General features: G+C 33.3%; 4 protein-coding genes and 1 long non-coding RNA gene across 8 annotated transcripts in view; 3 read left to right on the top strand and 2 right to left on the bottom strand.

Moving 5' to 3' along the window:
- The window catches only part of LOC117928935 (tRNA-dihydrouridine(20/20a) synthase-like), a 36,291-nt gene extending 30,769 nt beyond the window's left edge, over positions 1 to 5,522 (top strand). For 3 of the 4 annotated variants that reach the window (XM_034849076.1, XM_034849074.1, XM_034849077.1), the window contains exon 13: positions 4,985 to 5,522. In XM_034849076.1, coding sequence (XP_034704967.1) covers positions 4,985 to 5,155 — 171 coding nt within the window. In that variant the 3' untranslated portion in view covers positions 5,156 to 5,522. The remainder of the gene's footprint in view (positions 1 to 4,984) is intronic. The other variant, XM_034849075.1, reaches the window with a different exon arrangement.
- Positions 5,523 to 7,644: 2,122 nt separating this feature from the next.
- LOC117927674 (photosystem II 5 kDa protein, chloroplastic-like) lies at positions 7,645 to 8,200 on the top strand. The gene has a single exon (XM_034847325.1). It carries the CDS (start codon positions 7,749 to 7,751, stop codon positions 8,076 to 8,078), a length of 330 nt encoding a protein of 109 aa, XP_034703216.1. The 5' UTR covers positions 7,645 to 7,748; the 3' UTR covers positions 8,079 to 8,200.
- Positions 8,201 to 10,077: 1,877 nt separating this feature from the next.
- Positions 10,078 to 12,100, bottom strand: LOC117927495. Its single transcript, XM_034847010.1, has 3 exons — positions 12,055 to 12,100; positions 11,064 to 11,261; positions 10,078 to 10,906 (listed from the first exon to the last, which is right to left on the bottom strand). The coding sequence occupies exons 2-3, from the start codon at positions 11,232 to 11,234 to the stop codon at positions 10,346 to 10,348; spliced, it is 732 nt and encodes a 243-aa protein (XP_034702901.1). The 5' UTR covers positions 11,235 to 11,261; positions 12,055 to 12,100; the 3' UTR covers positions 10,078 to 10,345.
- A 2,385-nt stretch (positions 12,101 to 14,485) lies between these two features.
- On the top strand, positions 14,486 to 15,046 carry LOC117927496. The gene is made up of 2 exons (XR_004653360.1): positions 14,486 to 14,601; positions 14,746 to 15,046. It is a non-coding gene; the product is annotated as an uncharacterized LOC117927496 (long non-coding RNA).
- A 2,398-nt stretch (positions 15,047 to 17,444) lies between these two features.
- LOC117927494 lies at positions 17,445 to 19,449 on the bottom strand. Its single transcript, XM_034847009.1, has 3 exons — positions 18,793 to 19,449; positions 18,498 to 18,710; positions 17,445 to 18,378 (listed from the first exon to the last, which is right to left on the bottom strand). The coding sequence occupies exons 1-3, from the start codon at positions 18,904 to 18,906 to the stop codon at positions 17,836 to 17,838; spliced, it is 870 nt and encodes a 289-aa protein (XP_034702900.1). The 5' UTR covers positions 18,907 to 19,449; the 3' UTR covers positions 17,445 to 17,835.
- Between the last annotated feature and the right edge of the window lie 2,941 nt (positions 19,450 to 22,390).

Here is a 22,390-nt window from a genome sequence, read left to right as displayed (position 1 = left end):
TGCACCAACAGGTATTCACCATCTCTCCCCTGAAATTGACCTGTCCGTGTCTCTGTTGCCTAGAATTCTTCTTTCCATGCCTCCTTGAAAGGCTCTTCTGTTGTCTCCAGGCCTTATCCTCACATCTCCTGTGCCAGGTGTTTGGGGCCTCAACCTGATCTCCTTATTTCTCGAGTTGACAAGAGAATCAGACTGAGAAGGCAGTCTTTCAGAAATGATAGCTCCTCTGAATGCTCCTGAACCTGGCTTTTCCATGACTTTCCGACCAAAACGAACTTTGTCATCTAAATCACAGTTGAGCTGCTCCAAGTTCCTTTCTTTGGAAAGTATTAAATCCTGTAAACTGATTTGATCTTCACCAGACCCTTGCATTGATTGCCTTTTTTCTGATTCTTTTTGAAGTTCCCTCTTTAGATCCCATATTTCTTCTCTTAAATTTTTTTCCTCCTCGGTTTCAGGCCTTTCAACACCTCGATGTTCCAATTCCTTATCCATCTTCCTCCAGTCCTTACCACGCTCTTCAAGTAAAACTTCTCGGGGCTTGGCATCTCCAAAAGGGTTCACCTTTGGCCGTGGCTTCACAGCCCCATCAGAGCCATGTGCTATGGGATCTTCAGACTGGCTAGATTGTGTACTTGAAGGCCTGGTCAGATAAGAACTCATCAGCCAACTTGTCTTCTTATACTCGATTTCTGAATCCAGCTTCTTCCAATCCACCCCCTTTTCAGCCAAAATTTCCTCTCTTGGCCTTGCATGACCAAATGGGTTTGGCCTGTTGCATCCTATCAGGTCATTGCTTATCACCTCTCTGCTTGGTGGATTCAAAATCAGTCGGGGTTGCTCATGACTGTCCTCACAAAAATCTTTTCTGGTCCAGTGATCTGGTTCCAGGAAAGAATCACGAAACCCTAGACTGAAGGTTGAAGATCTAGCAGGAAGTGGCTTTTTCCCAATTGCCCAATTATCAACCTCATCAGCCCTAGACCCACGTCCACTAGTACCACCACCAAGCCGATTGTACCAAGCATGGCGACCAGAATCAACTGAAGGTGAAGGGAAGTACTTCTTTGTTGTTGCCCAATTATCAACCTGATCAGCTCTTGAAGGTTGATTGAAATCCAAAGCCCTAGGAGATTGAACCCTACAATCACCATCAAATCCACCATACGATACCCGATTACCACCCCAAGAGTGGTTGATATCACCATCTCGATCTCTCATCTGACCTTGAGGAGCACCTGATAGCCAATACGATTGGAATCCACCACCAAGCTGACTGTGCTGCATTTCCTCGATGGACCTCTGCTTTGGTCCAGTTGGAAGCTGGATCATTTCGTCCTGCATCAAACCCTTGGACTCCATTGATGGATCTTGCTGCATATAATCACCCATTCTAAACTCGAACAAGGACATTTTCTTGGGCTTCATTTTGTTGGCTCCTTTCTGGCTTGGGAGTCTCTCAGACTCAGCAGCGGTGTTGGCTGCTGCTGTCTCTATCGCTGCTGCTGCCTGTTCCTGCTCTTCAGCTTCAGCTCTCTCTGCTTCTGCAGCCCAAGCACCAATTCCTCCCCAGGGTTTCGACATCTTGCCCAAACCAAAGATCTGAAAATGCAATGAAACAAAAATGAAGAAAACAATCTAAATGCTCTCAAAATTTTTTGCTTTCCCTTTTGCGTTTTTTGGAAACAACAGAGATAGGATTGCTTTAAATGGAGCCAGAGGCTTGAGTACAGCGCAGAAGAGAGGGTTACAGTTGTAACTGCAGTCTGTGGGAACTTTGCCAGAAAGGAACGGGGGTTGGTGGACCCAACGACTCTTCTTGTTCTGAATGTTAGTAGGCTTTTAGACATGTCAATGAGTTATTGCATTTGTGCTTTATGAAATTGTTTTTATGCATGTGTTTAGCAAAGAAACAATAAAATTCTTTCCTTTTCAAATTGGGGGTAGTATAATAAAAATATTTGCATATTAAACTCGCATTAAACTTGGAAATCTTCGCCCCCTTGCCCATTCCAGTAAATGAATGAATAAATACCTTCCAACTAGTCATTTGAGCAACCTGCCATAGTTTTTATATTAGGATTTATCTGCACCCATCATTAATAACACTTGAAATTTGATAAAATAAATAGGCGGGGTGGGTTATCTTGCGGAGGAAGAAAGGCTTGGCATTGGGCACCAACATGTTATAAGATGCTCTATTAAGTCCAATAAACGGTCCAGAGCTTTATGCACAAGAATAACAGGAAACAAAGAAGAGTGGGGTTTTAAACACAAAGCAGTAAGATAGGGAGGTATTTGAGGATAGGAGCATACACCTTTACAAAGGGCATAATTGTTTGGTGAAACTACAATGTAAGATTATTATGGGAAATATTCACCTCAAATGAAGTAATCTCATAAAGTGTTATATTGAAAAGGTGTTCTCCACATTATGCACTAGCAGTTCCATAAGTTTTGAAATAACTAGTTGTAGTGGGAATAGAACTAGAAGAAGTGATTGAAGTGGAACATAAGAGACCATGAATTAGAGAAAGCAAAAACTTGAGGGAAATTTGAAGAACTCTCTTCATTCTTCATCTTCTGCATGACATGGTTTACTTGAAAGAGGTGTGATAGAAAAATATTTATGGGTGGAATCCTAAGGTAAAATCTGCAAGAAATAGTCCTGAGATCCTTTATTTTTATGGATGGTGGAGGTTATGTCAGGAAGGAGAATAGTTTTTTCTCTTTGATCATTTCTTTTGTTTTTGTTAAGCTACCTACTTGATCTAAGAGATTAAGAGGTTAGAAAGTCGAAAATGTATACAAAGTTAACACCTTCACATGTGACTCCATACTTGCTTGTGGAAAGAAAAATTAGCAGTTACATATTTTAGATATATAAATGGGGGAATAAACAGGAGAAACTCAAAGCTCAAATTCATTGTTAAGCTATCAATTTTCCGAAAAGGTTAAAATATTAGGAAACAGTTCCACAATGTGTACTGAACTAACTCCTTCCTTTACATGACATGGAAAGACAAATAGGCAATTATGAACTACTGATAAGTAGACGATGGAATAAACTGTAGGAGAGACTTGAACTCTAGACCTCTAGTTAACTAGTGCTTTGATTCAATGTTAAGCTATCTAAGAGCTTAGCTATTAGAAAATGGGCCTACAATATATAATAGACTAATAATCTTATTAGTAGTATGGTTAGTCTTTGTGATTAAGGTTTTCTTCTTTTTCCCTTTTTTTGTTCAATGAATTCTTGTATATTTCATGGGCCCATTTGGATGCACTCTCTTTTGGATTTGTTGAACACAATTGCTTAGTTCTTAGTAAAGAACATCTACCCATTCTTCATCCTTTTTACTTCGAAGAGCAATTGTTTTGTTGGATTGCAAAGTCCTGCTATTATTCTACATACCTCTTCAGCTCTTGTCGTTGAGAACTTTCTTGGTGATCAAACTATCTTAGTTGTTTATTTCAAGTGTTCAATTCCACAATAAATTGGTTTTGGTTGCCATTGCTACTCCAAATCCTTGGAAAGCTGCAATTTCTTAAAAATTTATCACTTCCTTTTAGGTTGTTCGTATAGTTTGGAATTAATGACTTGATTTGGTATGATAATGCTAGACATTTTCTATGTAAAACATTATGTATCACTGTTGTGTATCTTATCTTAACTAGAACTTGTGTATGAATATGATGCGTGATTTGATGCACGATATGACCATACAACGACACATGCACCATTGACTATTTTTAATCATTTATAAGCAAAATTGAATTTGAAAAAATTTCCATTATAATGTAAAGTTGAATTTGAAAAAATATCCATTAAAAAATTATATTACTTGTGTAGAAAATGTATTTAAGGTTAGAAATTGATGATAAAAGGGAGGGAGAGGTGAAATGATTCCACATGAAAAGGCTATACATTTGTTGTCAAAGGCACAAATAATGTTTGAAACTCAAGTAAATTTATTCTTGTAATGGATATTGCAAAATTGTTATCAGCTGATTTGGATCAACTAAGATATTGGAGGTGGTTAGTTGTAGGCTTTAAGGTTGTGTCAGGCCTAACGATAAACCTACAAAAAAGTAAGCTCATTAGATTGAAAATATCTCTTTCACGGTGCAGGCCACTTCCCAAAGTGGTTGATCACTGAGTTCCACATTATTCTGGATTTAAATGATTGTCCTGTGATAACCACAAATAAGATGACAGGAACTCACCCACCTTAAACCCAAAGACGGAAGGGCCTCTACCCCTGCCACCGCTCCTATAGGAATAAGCTTGCCCTTATTTGGATCAAACTTTGACCCAAAGGCAGCTGTAAAGCACAGGAGTGAGCACCTGAGGTACAGCAGATGCTCTCTACTGCATAAAGTAATGGGTTGCCAGCAAATAGCAATGCAAAATATCAAACCTTTGGTGGCTGGTGCTACCTTCTTCCCATCTGGAAGCCCTAAAATAAACTCCCTTGCACTGTGTTCAGGATCAAAGCACCCAGAGACTTCATCACCAACACAATATGAGAAGTGGGAAAGTGTGACATGGGAACCATTCAAGAAGCGTGATGGTGCACCATTCACTAGGACTGAGCATCTAATTATAAAATGCTCCCTGTATGTGTACTGCTTATTGTATAAGCAAAATATTGGGGGCAAATCGTGTTGATAATGGTTAATGCACTAATCATATGCATGTGAGTGCTTGTGCCTTTTTTTTTTTTTTTCCTTGTCTGTGTTTGTTCTTTCTGAACCCAGAACTGGGATAGAATCAGAATGATCTCTTAAGGAGAATGTGGTGAATAAAGGTCTGGAGGAACAAGATAGCGTATTCAAGAAAATTTTGTGCTCTTTGCTGCTTACCTTAAAGGCAAAAATTTTACTACGTAGTGACTTTTATCTTCCCCTCTTTTCTTCCCACAAATTTTTGCCTATTCCTTATTAACACGCTTTGTTTGCGTTCATTTTTTATATCTTGTAGACAATCAAGTCCTTTCTTGAGGAGACTCTTGTAGCAATACCTGACTCTGTCTTGGATGCACCTGTTGCTAAGGCGCCATCTGGTCGTGAAGATCTTTTTGCTAATTTGAGCGATTTGCTGCCTCTTCCATATGAAACAAGTGAACAAGAACAAGAGGTACTATATGCTTAATTTGAAGATATATTTTAAATTGGTCGCTAACAAGCATCTCTCATTTTATCTCAAGTTAATGAACAATTTCTCCTATTTCTTGGTATATGGCCACATTGGTCTCTGTATAACAATGTATTCAAATACTCAAGTGGATGTTCTAATTTATTTCTTTGGTGCCCTCACTCTATGCAAATATTGGATGGGTGAGTACACTAACAATCGGAACTGCCAGGCCCTTGTGCTTGGGTTTGAAAGCATCGTATAGACCTCCTTTCATGCCAGGAAATATTACTGGCACATTCCATTTCTTTTGGAACATTACTGACCTGCTTGTTAAATTTGTGTGCCAAATTCTGTTGGTTTTAACATTGGAAATTTATCATCAGCGTCGGTTCTTAGATTTAGCAGATGGTTGTAAGCTATTCAACAGCCATGTTGAGAATTTTTTATCCAATCCAGCTTTAATGGAATGTCTAAAGAAGTTCCATGTTCAGACAGCTTGTAAGGAAGAATTAGATCGATCCAGGGCCAGTTTTTGCAGAAAAAAACAGCCTAATTCCTTTCATCCATGGTAGTTACAATTTAATTATAAAGAGTGTGGACTATTGAAATAGAGATTAGTCGGTATCGGTCAGTCGCTAGCCATTTCAACTTCTGTTAAGTGATTGATGTTGTGCAGAAGGTAGACTACTGATGATGCCGTATCCACCCAAGGTAAGTGATTCTTAGGAAACCCTCATAGAGATCAGTAATACTGTGTCAAATATTTTGGTGGTTTTTCTATATTTGCCCTCAAACTTATTGAATTTTTTAGAACTGTTCTTATGTGGACTTGTAGAATTTAAGCATGGATGATGGTTTACTCTCTGATAAATATAAACCCTAAAACCTAAACTTCCAAATACCATGAGGCCTTGTAATGATCCTGAATACCATTTTGGGTTAGGATTCAAGGTGGAGATCACATATTCTTGGAAGTTCAGAAGTTCAGAAGTGGTTTCTAATGCTTGGAAGTGTTTTTTTATACAAAAGTGAATGTGTTTGGTAGTGGTTTTTACTTGATTTGGGTTTGTTTGATGGTAGCCAGGAAGTGCTTTTAGCCTAAAAAGTGTTTTTAAAAAAAAATTAGGTGTTTGATAAATTTTATGAAACACTTTTAGAGTGCGTTTAAGAGTGTTTTTAAAAAGCGTTTTTAGTATTTCTAACGCTTGAATAATAAAAATTGTTAAGTATTAGAAATATTAAAAGCACTTCCTAGAATCACTATTAAATGGGCTCTTAAAAATATGAAAATTCACTTATAGTGTTGAAAAACCATTATAAGTGATTTTTGGAAAAACACTTCTACTAAAAGTATTTCTAGTAGAAGTGGTGTCAAAGCATATTTGAAGTGTTTTCAATAAAAATGTTTTTTTTTTTTTTTTTGAGAAAAATCACTTATTTAGTGTTTCTCTTGAAAACACTATAAGTGATTTTTCAGATTTTTGAAAGTATTTATTAAATTTTGTGAACATTTAATTTTTTTACAAAAATGTTTTTTAGCCTAAAAGTGCTTTCTAGAATCACTACGATTGACAAAATTTTAAACAAACATTTTAAAAATTATAAAGAATTATTTGAAGTGATTTTTGGATTAGTATTTGTTAGTTTTTACATATAAAAAATTATTTATTTTATGCATCTTATTTTTAAAAATACTTTTAAAATGTTTTATATCAAACACTCTTCTATGAAAATGTGTTGTTAATGAAAGTGTTACATGTTAAAAAAACTATTTTTATAAGTATCACCAATCGTGGTTCAAAATCATATCGTTCTGTTTTGTTCACTTGAGATGATAAGGAATGATTTTCCTTTTCCATTTCCACTTTTTTACCTTGTGTTTCAATTCCTTCCAAGGCGTAGAACCATGATGAATATCACTTAGAGAAAGAATATCCAGAGCCTTAGGTAGCGTTTGGATCCACTTCATATTTTTTATTTTTAAAAATAATTTTTTTTAATGCAAAATATAAGAACTTTTATAGAAAGAAAGCTTAAAGTTACTTTGTGCTCTTAATTTTTTTAAAAAAAATTAAAATTAAAATTTGAGAAAGTTAAAAATTTTCACTTAAATTTTAAATTTTAAAAATGTTTCAATGAAAAAATATCAATTTTTTATTGTTTGATTTTAATGAAAAAATAAAAAGAATTTTATCCATTTGAAATAGATGAAAGGAAGAAACAAGACTATTTATTATCCAACTCAAATTTATTTTCTTTCATCTTTTGTCATCACATCTACTAAGAATAATTCCATCCAACCAAAGGAAGGGATACGCTTTGTGGTTAGAATCAAGGACAAACTTGTCTGGATCAGTTTTCTCACCTCCCAAACACCCCCTCATTTTTCCACCACTAGTTTCTCACATGGATAAAGCACAACACATGGCAATCACACATTGGCCAACACCCAACTTGGGATAAGATAATGAATCCATGGATCCTCCATTGGCCCTCCCTCCTTTCAAAACTTTCACATTCTTCACAATTTAACAACTTCAAACATCAACCAAAAAACCCAAATCTGTCCAAGCTCAAAAAATCAGTTGGCACCAAGAACTCAGAAACAATGGCTTCAGTCACCATGACATACTCCTTCCTTGGTGGTGCGTGCTTGGCCGACCGCTCTCCCGCGGCAGCCGCCAGGCGGAGGCTGGTGGTGGTCAACTCGGCCAGGGCGGCAGCCGCCGAGGGGGAGAAGGTGAAGCTGAACTATGATGCCAAGAAGGAGGCCAACAATGGGAGGAGGGAGCTGGTGTTTGCTGCTGCAGCTGCTGCTGTTTGCTCTGTTGCAGGTATTGCCATGGCGGGTGAGCCAAAACCCGGGACACCGGAGGCCAAGAAGATCTATGCTCCGATCTGTGTCACCATGCCGACAGCAAAGATCTGCCACAAGTGAGGATCATGTGTTTGTTTGTGGTTTTTCTTGATTGGTTGGAGTTGAACGTCCTATTGTAGTATGTACTTGGAACCTTGAATTGTGAAGACCTTGTTTCATCTATTTTTCTAGCTTCTTTATCAGATCATTTGTAATTATATATCCTAAATTTAATACTAGAAAAAGACTTAAAAAAGAAAAGAAAAGAACAAAGAAGCCATGAAAATGAAAATGAAGAATTATTTGCAGGTTTTTATAGAATACTAGTGTGTCCAAGTTCAGTGACCCCCACCTTCAAGTAAAAGCCAAGAAATCCTATAAAGTGATGGAGAGAGTGAGAAAATCCCAGTTATTTTCCCGGAAAATGTGATGTGGGTTGGGATGGAAAACCTTGGAATTGTGCTTAAATCCTCCATGTGAAGCTATTTGGGAAAATTAATGAATTTGGTTGGGAGTTATTGAAAGGAGGAAATTGTTGTATATGCATCAAATAAATTTCTGCAGGATGTGTGTGATATGAATTATTTGATGGGTTAATTTTATGATTTTGTTTCTAATTATGGAGGTTGATTTTAGGAGTAATTTTGAATGGGCCTAGACATGAAATGCTTGAAAAATAGATTTTAAAATTTGTTCTATGATATTTTTATAGTAAAAGTCTATTCAGAAACTTAAAATGTTATTAACTTATTTTATATATTTTAAAATATGTTGAAAAACAACTTTATATGTAGTTATTTAAAAAAAAAAAAATTTCATATTTATATAATTATTTTTTAAAACAACACTTTAAAAACAAGTGAAAATAACTAAAAATGATTAAAAGATATTTTCTTGGTATTAAGTTATCGACTTAAAACTTATTACTTAATTCTTATTTAAATATTGAGATTATTTTATAAAATTAACTTAAAATTTATTTAAAATCATCAAATTAATATATTTATCATCATATATAAGTTAAAATATATACACTTATATAGAACATGATAATTTATATAATACACACCTAATTATTTTTGTCATTAACTCACATAAAAATAAAAGATTAATATTAGCTCTATCAAGATATAGAGCATAAGGAAGTTAGTTATACGATTAATATATTATTAAGAATATAGGAGTGGTCCTATTTGATAATTATTTTTTAAAACAATTTAAAAAAATAGTTTTTTAAAACTATTCTTTGATGTTTTATTGAATAAAATCTGTTTAGAGACATAAAATGTTTTTAATATTTTTAAAAATAATTTTTATATTTATAGTTTTATTTTTAATCATTATACATATTTGTATAATTTTTTTTTAAAAAAATAACTCTAAAAAAAATAAGTACAAACAACTAAAAAATATTATCTAAAAACATTATGTTTTCTGATTGCCAAATGTGTTTTTCAATTTTTTTTATTTTGAAAAACAAAACATTATTCTTGAAAACAATTTCCAAACAAACCCTTAACTTTCCTTTTCAAAATATGGAGCATTCGAGGAGTGTATTAGAAGATAAATAACCATAGAACATACCATGTAGAGATCTCACACATTAAAGGAACTAGTTTAAAAAGTTCCAATGCTCTTGGACAAGGTTCCTGTATATGGCTGCAGACCCCTCATCCGTGAGGGCCTTTGGTGGACTAATGAGCGCATCATCGCATGGGCAGAGGAACCCGTACTTGCTGTCCCCAAGGACTGGAAGACCCGCCACATGCGAGTCTTGGAAGAAGAATTGTAAGAGCAATGGGGTTCGTATGTGCAGGCAGTCCACAAGTTTAACTTTGGCTCCGAACAAGGTGGGTAATAGTTTATTGCCATATGTTGCCCTCGTTCACCAACATATTTCTTATATAATCTTTTTCCAAGCCTAAACTCTCTGCTATGGCTTCTTCCAGTCTGTACCCAAGTTGTCGAACCCCCACACAGTAATTGCTCACAATGTCCCTATCTATGCCAGAGAACTTGAAATACTTAGATTTTCTCCTACTTTTTATGTCTTCGTTTTGGAGAGAAGGAAAAACAGAGGAAACTATAATGTAACTGATTATACGTTTATTTGTTGAAAAGGAGCAAAACCTTCAACTAGGCATGGAGCAAAAGGGGTCCAAATATAACAATGCATAAGATCAAAGCGTGAACCAGTCAATTAGTTCCAAGAAATGAATAGCAAATTTTTTCTTTTTGCTATGGGGGCAAACTGAACACAAACATGGCAAAGAACTATCACACAACTGAACCATCCCTAATTTAATGTTCGTAACATGGGAGGTTCTGATTGTGTCAAAGAGACATTATTACGGGGAAACGAAAAACTTCTTGCTCAAGTCCAGAATGTAGAGATTACCTGCCCGTCTACCAATCCCAATCCTTCGGCCTTGTGTAGGGTCCTCAATAACATAATGATCAGAAGAAAAACCAACAACATAGGGATATTGCTGAGTGAGGGCACTAATAGAAAGCAGATTGCAATGGAATTGGGGAACAAACAGAACATTTTGGAGAGTAAGATCATCACACAAACGAACAGACCCTGTTCCATCTACCGGAACTGTATGTCCATTTGGTAGAGAAACAGAAAAATTGAAAATCGGAACGAAGGATTCAAAGGAGGCTCGAGAGTAACAAGCATGGTGCGCCGCACCTGAATCCAAAATCCACAAAGAGGATGAATTGGAAGAGGAGGAAGGAATGGTCCAGCCACTGAGGCCACTGAAGTTGAAGATGGAAGGTCCAGCCAGTTGTGGACTAGAAAACACTGTTATCTCTGATGGTCCATATGAATATGACTCCATCTTCTCTTCCACGGGTATCTGGAAAGGCTTAATAGCCACATGTGGTGTTTTCTCGCCGGCTTCCTGCAGACACCCGATGATTAATAAACTGCTAACCAAAATCACATCGCTTAAAATCCCTAATCACAGGTCAGATCCACACTATTTTTAGATAACATCGATCTATTTACAGTTTTACATTATTCTAGATAAGGCGTGAAATTAAATTAAATTTGAATACCTTAAAGGAGCCAGAAGTCAGACCAAGGTTGGAGCATTTGCCAACAGAGTTTGCCGAAGGAATACTGGTAGACACCCTCATTGTATATGACGAGTCATTTGAATTTAAGTCCACGTTCTCTTCCTCAGGTAACGGTAAAAACCCATAGGCCTCATCTAGTATGTAGATCATGTCTTCACAGAACTGAAGATAAATATCCTGCTAACCAAAATCACATCAGTTTTACATTATTCTAGATAAGGCCTGAAATTAAATAGTGATGGCTTCAAACACTACCCAGAAGGTAAGTAGAGAAAGCCTTCTTCAACCTTCTTCCAGCAAATCTCTGGATATCATCAACCCCACCAACCAAAACACCCAATACAAGGTTCAAGGTAACCATTTCTTCACCCATTTTAGTTATTCCGATCAGGGATTTTTCCTCTTTTTATCTCTAGATTGGCACTGTAATTACATTTTTTTTTCTAATACTTCCAAATCAAGCTGACGAGGGCCCTTGGGTATAGCTTCCCTAAAACCCTAGCCCATAAAAGCGGTAGATTAAGGAAAGAACCCTTAACCACCGAATTTTTGTCATTTTATATTTCAGATTGTCTATCATAAACTAAGGGGTGACAAATTCCATGGGAAAGCCTCCAAATTTGCTCTTTCTCTGCTCTCAGATCTAGCAAATTGAGTTTGATTTTAGAGGGTTAAAGCTAAGACGTTTTCAGATCTAGCAACATCAAGCTGAAAAGGGGAGACGCGAGAACAAGGAGGACACCCATTTGAAAACACGGAGAAGAACTCCTTTTTTCCTCTAAATACTGCAAAATAACAGGAAAAACACCTTGAAGTTGTTCTCACAAAATGGGGTTTGGAGAACATGGAAAACACGGACAACAAAAACATCATTCCTTGCCAAACACGTTTTTAGTGTTTTTCTGTTCTACAAAACAAAAAACAGTTCTCAAGCACACTTCCAAAACAGCACTAAATTAAATTTGAAAACCTTTATGATGTCATAAACCAGATTCTTCAGCAAAGTGGTAAATTCGTTTATGGCGTAGAATCCATGGATTGAGGCGGGCTGTCAGGAAAATTCTAGGGTGCCTCTCCGGAGGTATCATGCCTTAAATAAGACTTAATTTATTGCAATGCCACGTATGCATTGATTATATCACAGATTCAATATTGCTTACGTCCTTTCTCTTCTTTGGCTGATGTCAATATTCTCCATTTTACATTCCAAATATCTATCAATCAAATAACACTCATCGAATATTCAAAAATGATGTTCAGTAGCTATTTTTAAAAACAATTCTAAAAAATAGTTTTTAAAATTAATTTTAAAAATATTTTTAAAAATTATTTTTTAATATTTTATATAATAAAAGTTTTTTTAAAGTTCAAAAATATTTTTAATATTTTTAAAAATATTAAAAATTCATTGTTAAAAACCAATCAAAGTTGATAACCTAATCGTTTTGTTAAAAACTGAATCGTGTATCTAAGTTATCCAAAGTGGTAGATTGTTGACCGGAGTTGCTTTGTCGGCAACCAAATCAATTCCATTTTTGGTCCTATTTAACAGGATTATTAGGAAAATGAAAAAAAAGTGAAGCTTCCACGTCCATGATTATGAGAAGGACTTTGTTCTTATCCAGCCTCCACCAACTTTTAACTGGTTTCGTTTTCACATGGAATAGTGGAAAGCCGCAGACAGATCAGATCCCCGGTGGATAAATTTTTTTTATTTGTGATATAATTTATAAATTAAGAAAAAGTAAATTTAATTTATTTTAACTTAAAATTATTTGTTGAAAAAATTGGATGAATATTTGAAGTGTAAAAAATAATATAATTGGTTTATGAAGTGAAAAAAAAGGGAAAAAATAGAATTAAATTTTAAAAAATATATATTAATTTAAAATTAAATTAGTTGTGTATTAATTATTAATTGAGAAATATATGAATTTAAATTAAATTAAACAAAAATTTGGTTAAAATATTGAAAATATGAAAAAGATATGATTAGTAAGAAATCCAAACCTTATTTTTTTAGTAAATTTTGATTTTGATTTTTTTCAGATCCATTTAACATGAACTTATTTAAAACAATATTCAAGTCATATCAAGTTATAATTTTTTTTTTTTTTTAAAAAAAGGAAGTGGAGAGTAGAGCGCGCACGCCTTGCTAATTTGTTAGTATTTTTTTATTTTGATTTTTTTAAGCATTAATTGAACACCTCATAAGTGTAATGAACCAACTTAAACAATATCATAGTTATATAAAGTCCCTAAAATTTTTTAAAAGTTCAAAAAATAGAGAAAGGGGAGAATATGAAAAAAATGTGAGGATTACTTACATTCTTCATAACTTTCCTAATTTATTTGTATTTTTGAATTTTTATTTGGTTTCAGTTTGGTATTGAGAAGAATTCTGCACCATCACAAGAACTTTTGCTCATTTTCGTTTCAAAGATTTTTGAGGAAGATAGATGCAGTCTCTGTGGAAAATATTGGTCTTATTGAGAATATGCTTGAGCATGGCTGACAGCATGACTCGGGTTTTGGCAATATCCTTTTCTAAACAAAGGTTCTTAAAGGTAAAAAGAAAATTGATTCGCCCAAGATTGCCCACATCCCTTGCCTGGAAATAGATTGCTTAGTAGGGATTATATTTTCTCTTAGAAGACTTATTAGCAAGGAGATCTTCCTTTGCCTCCTTATATTCTGTCCAGTTTGCATATTCATATTGTACATTTTTATCTGTAGAGAATTTTGACTGATCTATGTACTTTTCAAACCTTGTAGGTTCTTTGTCTCTGTGGTTGATATGCTTTAGAAAAGAGTACATTCTTATAAGCATCTCAATTAGTTTAGATTTTTCATTGTTGATTTGATTGTGTGGATTTTGACAGTATTTACTGGCTTCTGCATTAGCATTCTTTCTTCACCTCCTAGAATCTCAATATTGCTTGGGTGCAGGTGCCATTTACAGAGGAGGGTCATGTTGCTGCACACTTTTATGCTTGCCAATATCATGTTGCCAAAAGAAGAGGACAAGATCAACCCAACCTAGCCTACCCTCCTGAAGTTCTTTTACATGGCTGATTCATGTTTGACCCACAGAGTGAATGAATCCAGTTTGAACCCGGGCATTCTCTTATTTATTCACCTGGTATGTTATACCAGAAAAAGGTAGAACCTACTGTTATGGAGTTTAGAATGTCCCAGTTGTTGATGTAGACAAATGAGGAATAAGATGCACGGTAGATGGATCCAGGGAACCAAAGTCATGGGTGCAACGCTGATATTTAGATGTCATCGAACTGGATGGATGGTATTGTTTAGTTTGATCCTAACTTTACCGTCTGACTATATACATATGCTCTTGGCTTATGTTTCCACTTTTGAATGATTCGCTGAAACAAGAGATATAGTCGGCCTTTATTCCAGAATTATACCAAGAGGGTGGACAGAAGTGTACTCAAGGCAGTACATTCTATGCTGCAAAGATGTCTCCTGTCCTGCTCAGCTCTCTGTTTGAATCCAGGTCACATTTTCTCATATATGTAAGATTATGCATTGCATTCAGCTAGAACTACTTCTCAGTCTAATGATGCGTGCTTACAGTGTTAAGTAAATTTCAGTTTTAAAGTACTATTCTTAGTTCTTCTGTGATTTCCAACCAATGCAGGTTAAAATGAAAGGTCATGCCGACTGCTTAATCAACATGGAAGAGAGCATTTCTAGAGGATTGATGGAGTAGAATGAAGGTCAAGAACTGAGGACCTGGAAACTCTTAGAGCACTTCAGAAAAGGGCTTTGTTTCAGATTTGGGGCTTGGGACGAGTTTTCTGGCACATGGGAGATCAACTTCTTTTGTTTGCTGAATTTGTTAATGTAAATAGAATCAAGATTTTCATAGATTAGTTGTTCAAGGCATGCCCAAGAAGTAATTGATGTTCTTAATAGTTAAAAAGAGGTTTTGGCATTTACAAAAGCTGCCCAAGTGGGATTTAACCCCTCTAGTGGAATCTAATTCTTTATTATGCTTATTTTCTAATCAATTTAATTCAAAAGCTTAAACTATTAAGAAATATGGTTATTTGATTAAAAGGGTAATTAAAAATCCAATTTGGGAATTATAAGGACTTGTTTGATAACTATTTTACAAAACAATTCTAAAAAATAGTTTTTGAAAATAATTTTTGCAAACTGTTTTATGATTTGTACACGTTTGTATAATTATTTCTTAAAACAACCCTATGAAAATAAATGAAAACAACTAAAAGATGTTTTTTTAAAAATATTATGTTTTATCTTCTTAAAAAAAAAAAAATTTGATTGTTAAAGGTGTTTTTTGTATTGGAGAATAAAAAACAGTTCTCAAACAAACTCTAACTTTTCATTCTTTTTTTACTTTATCTTGACAAAAATGTTCTTATTGATTTTTTTTTTTTAATAAAAATAACATTTTATTTTGAAACATATTGTAACTATTTGAGGGTATTTATATACAAAAAATTAGATACTTTTCAAACAAAAACATGAGACGAAAACCAATTATTTCTAGAAAATATATCAATACCATTTTTCAATTTTTCTTTGTTGGTAATGAGGCAATTATTGCTTATTTTTGCAATTGGATGAATGCGCTAACCGACATTAAGACATATTTGAGAATATACACTAAGATATCATTTGAGAGTGATTCTAGAAAAAATATTTTTAGATTATAATACTTTTATTGGTAGCACTTCCATCAGAAATGCAACGATTCTCTAAATTTTTAAAATCGATTTCAAAACTTTGTCAAACTTCAGATTTTTATGAGAAAATGTGGTTTTTAACATTTAGTTGCATTCAATAAGACTTGAACAAACACTTTATTGACCTACGAATAATTTATTGGTTTATTTAGTAAGAAGCCAAGTATATGTGTGATGCATCATATTGACTCCCACTATATACATTCACTTTATGAACGTTTTGAATTCTAGAACATGTAGAAAGAACCTAAGGTTATATTTGGTTCTCCAACTATTTAAAAGAAAATGAGAGAAAAAGAAAATAAGAAAGAAAAGCGTAAGAAAATAAAAACTAAACAAAAATTTAAAAAAAAAAATTTAAGTCAATAAATTATTTTTATATGCTTTTACAAACTCATTTCTTTTACTTTTCTTCATTATATAAAAATTAAATAATTTTAAAAAATACATAAAATTTTTACTAACTTTAATTATATTTTATTTTCTTTCATAATTTTTTATAGAGAAACCAATTTTTCTTAACAATTTTTTCTTTAATATTTTTCGAAAACCAAATATAGCTTAAAAGAAATGAAATAGACAATGATTTGTAAAGATATTTCAATATTTTCACTAATGGATAAGGTTTGTCCTCAAAAATTCATAATTCAAGTGGATGTGTAGAGAGTTTTAACAAATACAAATATAAACTATGTTTTACGTTTTTTTTTTTAAGCTTTTAAAAAACTTAAAAAGTAAAATAAAAAGTGTTTTTTGGAATAGTCATGAAAATAGATTTTGAAATTTGTTTTATGATATTTTATATAGTAAAAGCCTATTTAGAAACTTGAAATATTGTCAACTTATTTTTTATATTTTAAAATATGTTTTAAAAACAACTTTATATGTAGTCTTTTATTTTTAATGATTTCCCATATTTGTATAATTATTTTTTAAAACAACATTTTGAAAACAAGTGAAAATAACTAAAAATGACTAAAAGATATTTTCTAAGTATTAAGTTGTTTACTTAAAATTTATTATTTAATTCTTACTTAGTATTAATGTTATTTGATAAAATTAACTTAAAATTTATTTTAAATTATCAAATTAACATATTTATTTTTATAAATAAGTTAAATTATATAAAGAACATGATAATTTATATGATACACTCCTAATTATTTTTGTTATTAACTCCTATAAATATAGAAGATTAATATTAACTCTACCATTAGCTCCCACAGCTATAGAGAATAAGGAAGTTAGTTATATCATTAACCAACTCTTAATAATATAAAAGTAGACCCTATTTGACAACTAGTTTTTAAAATAGTTTTGAAAATAATTTTTATTTTCAAAAACTGTTCTATGATGTTCTATAGAACAAAAGTCTATTTAGGAATCTCAAATATTTTTAACCTATTTTTAATATTTTTAAATATGTTTTAAAAATAATTTTTATATTTAAAACTTTATTTTTATTTAATCAATATACATGTTTATATAATTACTTTTTAAAACAGCTCTACAAAAACAAATAAAAACAACTAAAAGATGTTTTCTGAAAACATCCTATTTTCTAATTGTCAAACGTGTTTTCCATTTTTTTTGTTATACTAAACAGAAATCTGTCCTTAAAAACAATTTCCAAACAAACCCTTAACTTTCCTTTTCACCGGCCTTCACACATATGACCATATCGAGCATTCCAGGAGTGTATTAGAAGATAATAACCATAGAACATACTAAGTAGAGATCTCACACATTAAAGGTCACTAGTTTAAAAAGTTCCAATGCTCTTGGTCAAGGTTCCTGTATATGGCTGCAGACCCCTCATCCGTGAGGGCCTTTGGTGGACTAATGAGCGCATCATCGCATGGGCAGAGGAACCCGTACTTGCTGTCTCTAAGGACTTGAAGACCCGCCACACGTGAGTCTTGGAAGAAGAATTGTAAGAGCAATTGTAAAAGTCAACCAGTTAACTTTGGCTCCGAACAAGGTGCCAAAGCTCTGATTGTGTGAAAGAAGCATCATCACAGGGAAACGAAAAACATGTTGCTCAAGTCCAGAATGTAGAGATTACCTACCTGTCTACCCATCCCAATCCTTCGGCCTTGTGTAGGGTCCTCAATAACATAATGATCATGATGAAAACTAACAACATAGCGATGTTGCTGAGTGAGGGCACTAATAGAAAGCAGATTGCAATGGAATTGGGGAATAAACAGAACATTTTGGAGAGTAAGATCATTACACAAACGAACAGACCCTGTTCCAAGTACAGGAACTCTATCTCCATTTGGTAGAAAAACGGCAGAATTGAAAATCGGATCGCCGCGTTCAAAGGAGGCTGCAAAGAAACAAACATGGTGTGTTGCACCTGAATCCACAATCCACAAAGAGGATGAATTGGAAGAGGAGGAAGGAAGGGGCCAGCCACTGACGCCACTGAAGTCGAACATGGAAGGTCCAACTTCTGGACTAGCCATCTCCTCTTCCACAGGTATCTGGAAAAGGCTATTAGCCACATGTGGTGTTTTCTCGCGGGCTTCGGCAGACACCCGATGATTCATAAACTGCTAACCAAAATCACATCGCTTAAAATTCCTAATCACAGGTCAGATCCACACTATAAATCTATTTACAGTTTTACATTATTCTAGATAAGGCGTGAAATTAAATTAAATTTGAATACCTTAAAGAAGCCATAAGGCAGACGAAGCTTCAGACGAAGCTTCAGACGAATCTTGGAGCATTTGCCAGCAATGTTTGCCTTAGGAAGACTGGTAGACACCCTTGACGAGTCATTTGAATTTGAGTCCACGTTCTCTTCCTCAGGCAACGGTAAAACCCGATTAGCCCCATGTGAATGTTTCTTGATGGCTTCCCTTACCTCAAGAAAAAAATCCTGTTAACCAAAATCACATCAGTTTTACATTATTCTAGATAAGGCGTGAAATTAAATAGTGATGGCTTCGAACACTACCCACAAGGTAAGTAGAAAAAGCCTTCTTCAACCTTCTTCCAGAGAATCTCTGGATATCATCAACCCCACCAACCAAAATACCCAATACAAGGTTCAAGGTACCCATTTCTTCACCCATTTTAGTTATTCCAATCAGGGATTTTTCCTCTTTTTATCTCTAGATTGGCACTGTAATTACAATTTTTTTTTCTCTAATACTTCCAAATCAAGCTGACGAGGGCTCTTGGGTATAGCTTCCCTAAAATCCCTAGCCCATAAAAGCAGTAGATTAAGGAAAGAACCCTTGACCACCGAATTTTTTTCATTTTATATCTCAGATTGTCTATCATAAACTAAGGGGTGACAAATTCCATGGGAAAGCCTCCAAATTTGCTCTTTCTCTGCTCTCAAATCTAGCAAATTGAGTTTGATTTTAGAGGGTTAAAGCTAACACGTTTTCAGATCTAGCAACATCGAGCTGAGAAGAGGAGACACAAGAACAAGGAGAACACCCTTTTGAAAACAAAGAAGAACAACTCTTTTCTTCCTCTAAATAGTGCAAAATAACAGGAAAAAGATCTTGAAGTTGTTCTCAGAAAATGGGGTTTGGAGAACATGGAAAACACGGACAACAAAAACATCATTCCTTGCCAAACACTTCCAAAACAGCAGTAAATTAAATTTGAATACCTTTATGGATTTGGGACTGACCAGATTCTTCAGCAAAGTGGAAAATTCGTTTCTGGCGGAAATGCACATAGAATCCATGGATTGAGGCGGGCTGAATATAGGGCTAAAAGAAAAGGGAAAGAGTGGGATTCTCCGAGCACGGCCAGATTATAAACTAAAAAAAAATGGTGATTAAGAAAATTCTACATGGCGTGTGCCGCAAGATACCATGTTGGTTGCGCTTCCCATTGTATTTAAGTTCTCAACCACCCAAAGCCAAGTAATGGAAACAAATGGTAACATCCATCGATATGATCACTCTGAAACTTGTTACTGCGGATGGATGGTATTGTTTAGTTTGATCCAAAGTCCAAACTTTACAGTCTGACTATATACATATGCTCTTGGCTTATGTTTCCACTTTTGAATGATTCACTGAGACAGGAGATATAGTGGGCCTTTATTCCAGAATTATACCAAGAGGGTGGACAGAAGTGTACTCAGGCAGTACATTCTATCCTCACACGTGTCCTACAGTCTATGGAACCATGCCACTAATGGAGAATAAAAAATAATATAAAAAACTCATATCTTTGACTTTTATCCACCAATTTTAAACAATGCCGTAAGTGGGATTTCAGCGGTATGACATGGAGCTTCTACATGGAGCTTCTTCAACGACCATTGCTAAGAAAGTTTGGTCAAAACATGTCAACATAATGACCACATCTTATATTTAACGTCTTTTCAAATAAGAAAACGTCTTTTTAATAATATTCTATGTCTATTTATATTTTTATATTATATATTTGGATGAAGGTGTGAAGGGGTCAATTTCACTAACCCAGAAGGTGCTACCTTTAATTCATCACTACCGCGGGCCGCCGGACTACGGATAGAAAAACAAAAGGGTCGCGGGTAATCACTTCCAATCGGGTTGTGAGAATTGACATGTAATTCGTTAAGACATAACTTAATTTTATTTATTTATTTTTTGAAATAAGCACATGTGAATAATTGCAATAATCTTGAAATTCCTTTTACTATAATGAACCTTAAAAGACATTTTTTTTTTTTAAGTTTATAATTTTCGTTATAAAAATGAAAATATAATTTGTATAAGTATTATTGTTTTTATTATTTTGAATAAGTCATTTATAATATCTTTAAAATAATAATTAAAGAAGCAATAATTTAAAATTAATTATTATATTATTTATATTCATTACTATTACTACTATTATTATTTAATAGGTACCACAGTTATATATTAAACTTAAACTATAAATATATTAAAAGTACAATACATTAGGGCATGTCTTAGTTTCGCTTTTTAATAATTATAAAAAATTATTATAATATTTTTTTTAATAATTATATTATAAGGTTAAACAATTTCAAAATTTTGAATTCTATTTAATTATAATATTTTCTTATTATAAAACCGCATTTTTAGAGCTTCAAAAAAGGGCTATCACCCAAAGAACAACACTGCAATTCGGTTATCAGTTTAACCCAAAGAGCTTAAACTATTAGGAGATATATCAATGCACTTATAGTTAGGTTAAGGCATTATTCGATACACATTTCAGAGTGATTCCAATAAAAATAATTGTATATAAAAAAACAAAAACTTGAAATATATAGAGCCTATTTTGAGAAGTTTTTAAAAATTTATAATAGTGTTTGGTTATTGTTATCTATTTCTAGTTTTTAAAAACAAGGTAAAATAAAGAACAACTTTTAGATAATAAATAAAAATTATTTTTATCGGTTTTTAAAAATTATAAAAAAGACACACACTATTATTTTTTTTCTACATAAAATGATTATTTTTCAATTTTTTTTCACTAGACAAATTAAATCAGACTTGGTGTGTTAGATTTGTTAACAAATCTATTAATTTTTAAAAATAATTTAAAACTTAAATAATAAATTCATTAATAATAGAAATTTAATAAAAAATAATTTAAAACAACTCCATTATTTATCTTTTATATAAAGTTATTATTTTTTAATTTTTTTTCACTAAATAAATAAATTTTAAATTAAATAAGACTTAATATATTAAAATTGCCACGTATGCATTGATTATATCACAAATTCAATATTGCTTGCGTCCTTCCTCTTCTTTGGCTGATGTCAATACTCTCCATTTTACATTCCAAATATCTATCAATCAAATCACACTCATCAAATATTCAAAAAAATAATGTTCAGTAGCTATTTTAAAATTAATTTTAAAAACATTTTTAAAAAAATATTTTTTAATGTTTTGTATGATAAAAATCTTTTTAAAAACCAAAAATATTTTTAATATTTTTAAAAATATTAAAAATTCATTGTTAAAAACCATTCAAAGTTGATAACCTAATCGTTTTGTTTAAAACTGAATCGGATTGCTTGAATGTAGATAGATTCATTGTATCTAAGTTATCCAAAGTGGTAGACTGTTGGCCGGAGTTGTTTTGTGGGCAACTAAATCAATTCCATTTTTGGTCCTATTTAACAGGATTATTAGGAAAAGAAAAAAAAAAAGTGAAGCTTCCACGTCCATGATTATGAGAAGGACTTTGTTCTTATCCAGCCTCCAGCTTTGATGGAAATATGGAGTCATGGATGCTGAAACCAACTTTTAAATGTAGATAGATTCATTGTATCTAAGTTATCCAAAGTGGTAGACTGTTGGCCGGTTTCGTTTTCACATGGAATACTGGAAAGCCGCAGAGAGATCAGATCCCCGGTAGGTATTGAGATCAGACGGCTGGGATCACTTCACCACGTGTATGATTGAAGAGATTAGCCTCAGCCGATGCATCCGGAAACTTCATTCTACCAATCAAAGCCCAAAACACACAAAAAAAAAAAAAAAAAAAACCCAAAATTCAGACACAAAGCAACCATCAGAAACTCGAATGCTACAGTATACCTAATCTCACCAACCGATTGGAATT

The sequence above is a fragment of the Vitis riparia genome, chromosome 13, assembly GCF_004353265.1.
Source record: "Vitis riparia cultivar Riparia Gloire de Montpellier isolate 1030 chromosome 13, EGFV_Vit.rip_1.0, whole genome shotgun sequence".
NCBI classification, from domain to species: domain Eukaryota; kingdom Viridiplantae; phylum Streptophyta; class Magnoliopsida; order Vitales; family Vitaceae; genus Vitis; species Vitis riparia.
The sequence above is the reverse complement of the archived record's forward strand: the minus strand, read 5'-3'. Positions and strand labels throughout refer to the sequence as shown.

Bases quoted from the DNA above. Each gene is read 5' to 3' on its own strand.
- LOC117927495 (XM_034847010.1), bottom strand. From the start codon at position 11,234: ATGATCTACATACTAGATGAGGCCTATGGGTTTTTACCGTTACCTGAG. The intron at 10,907-11,063 runs GTATTCAAATTT...GGGTGTCTGCAG, and splicing joins TGACTTCTGGCTCCTTTAAG to GAAGCCGGCGAGAAAACACC.
- LOC117927674 (XM_034847325.1), top strand. From the start codon at position 7,749: ATGGCTTCAGTCACCATGACATACTCCTTCCTTGGTGGTGCGTGCTTG.
- LOC117927494 (XM_034847009.1), bottom strand. From the start codon at position 18,906: ATGGGTGAAGAAATGGGTACCTTGAACCTTGTATTGGGTATTTTGGTT. The intron at 18,711-18,792 runs GTGGGTAGTGTT...TTTGGTTAACAG, and splicing joins AGGCTTTTTCTACTTACCTT to GATTTTTTTCTTGAGGTAAG. The intron at 18,379-18,497 runs GTATTCAAATTT...TTTGGTTAGCAG, and splicing joins TGCCTTATGGCTTCTTTAAG to TTTATGAATCATCGGGTGTC.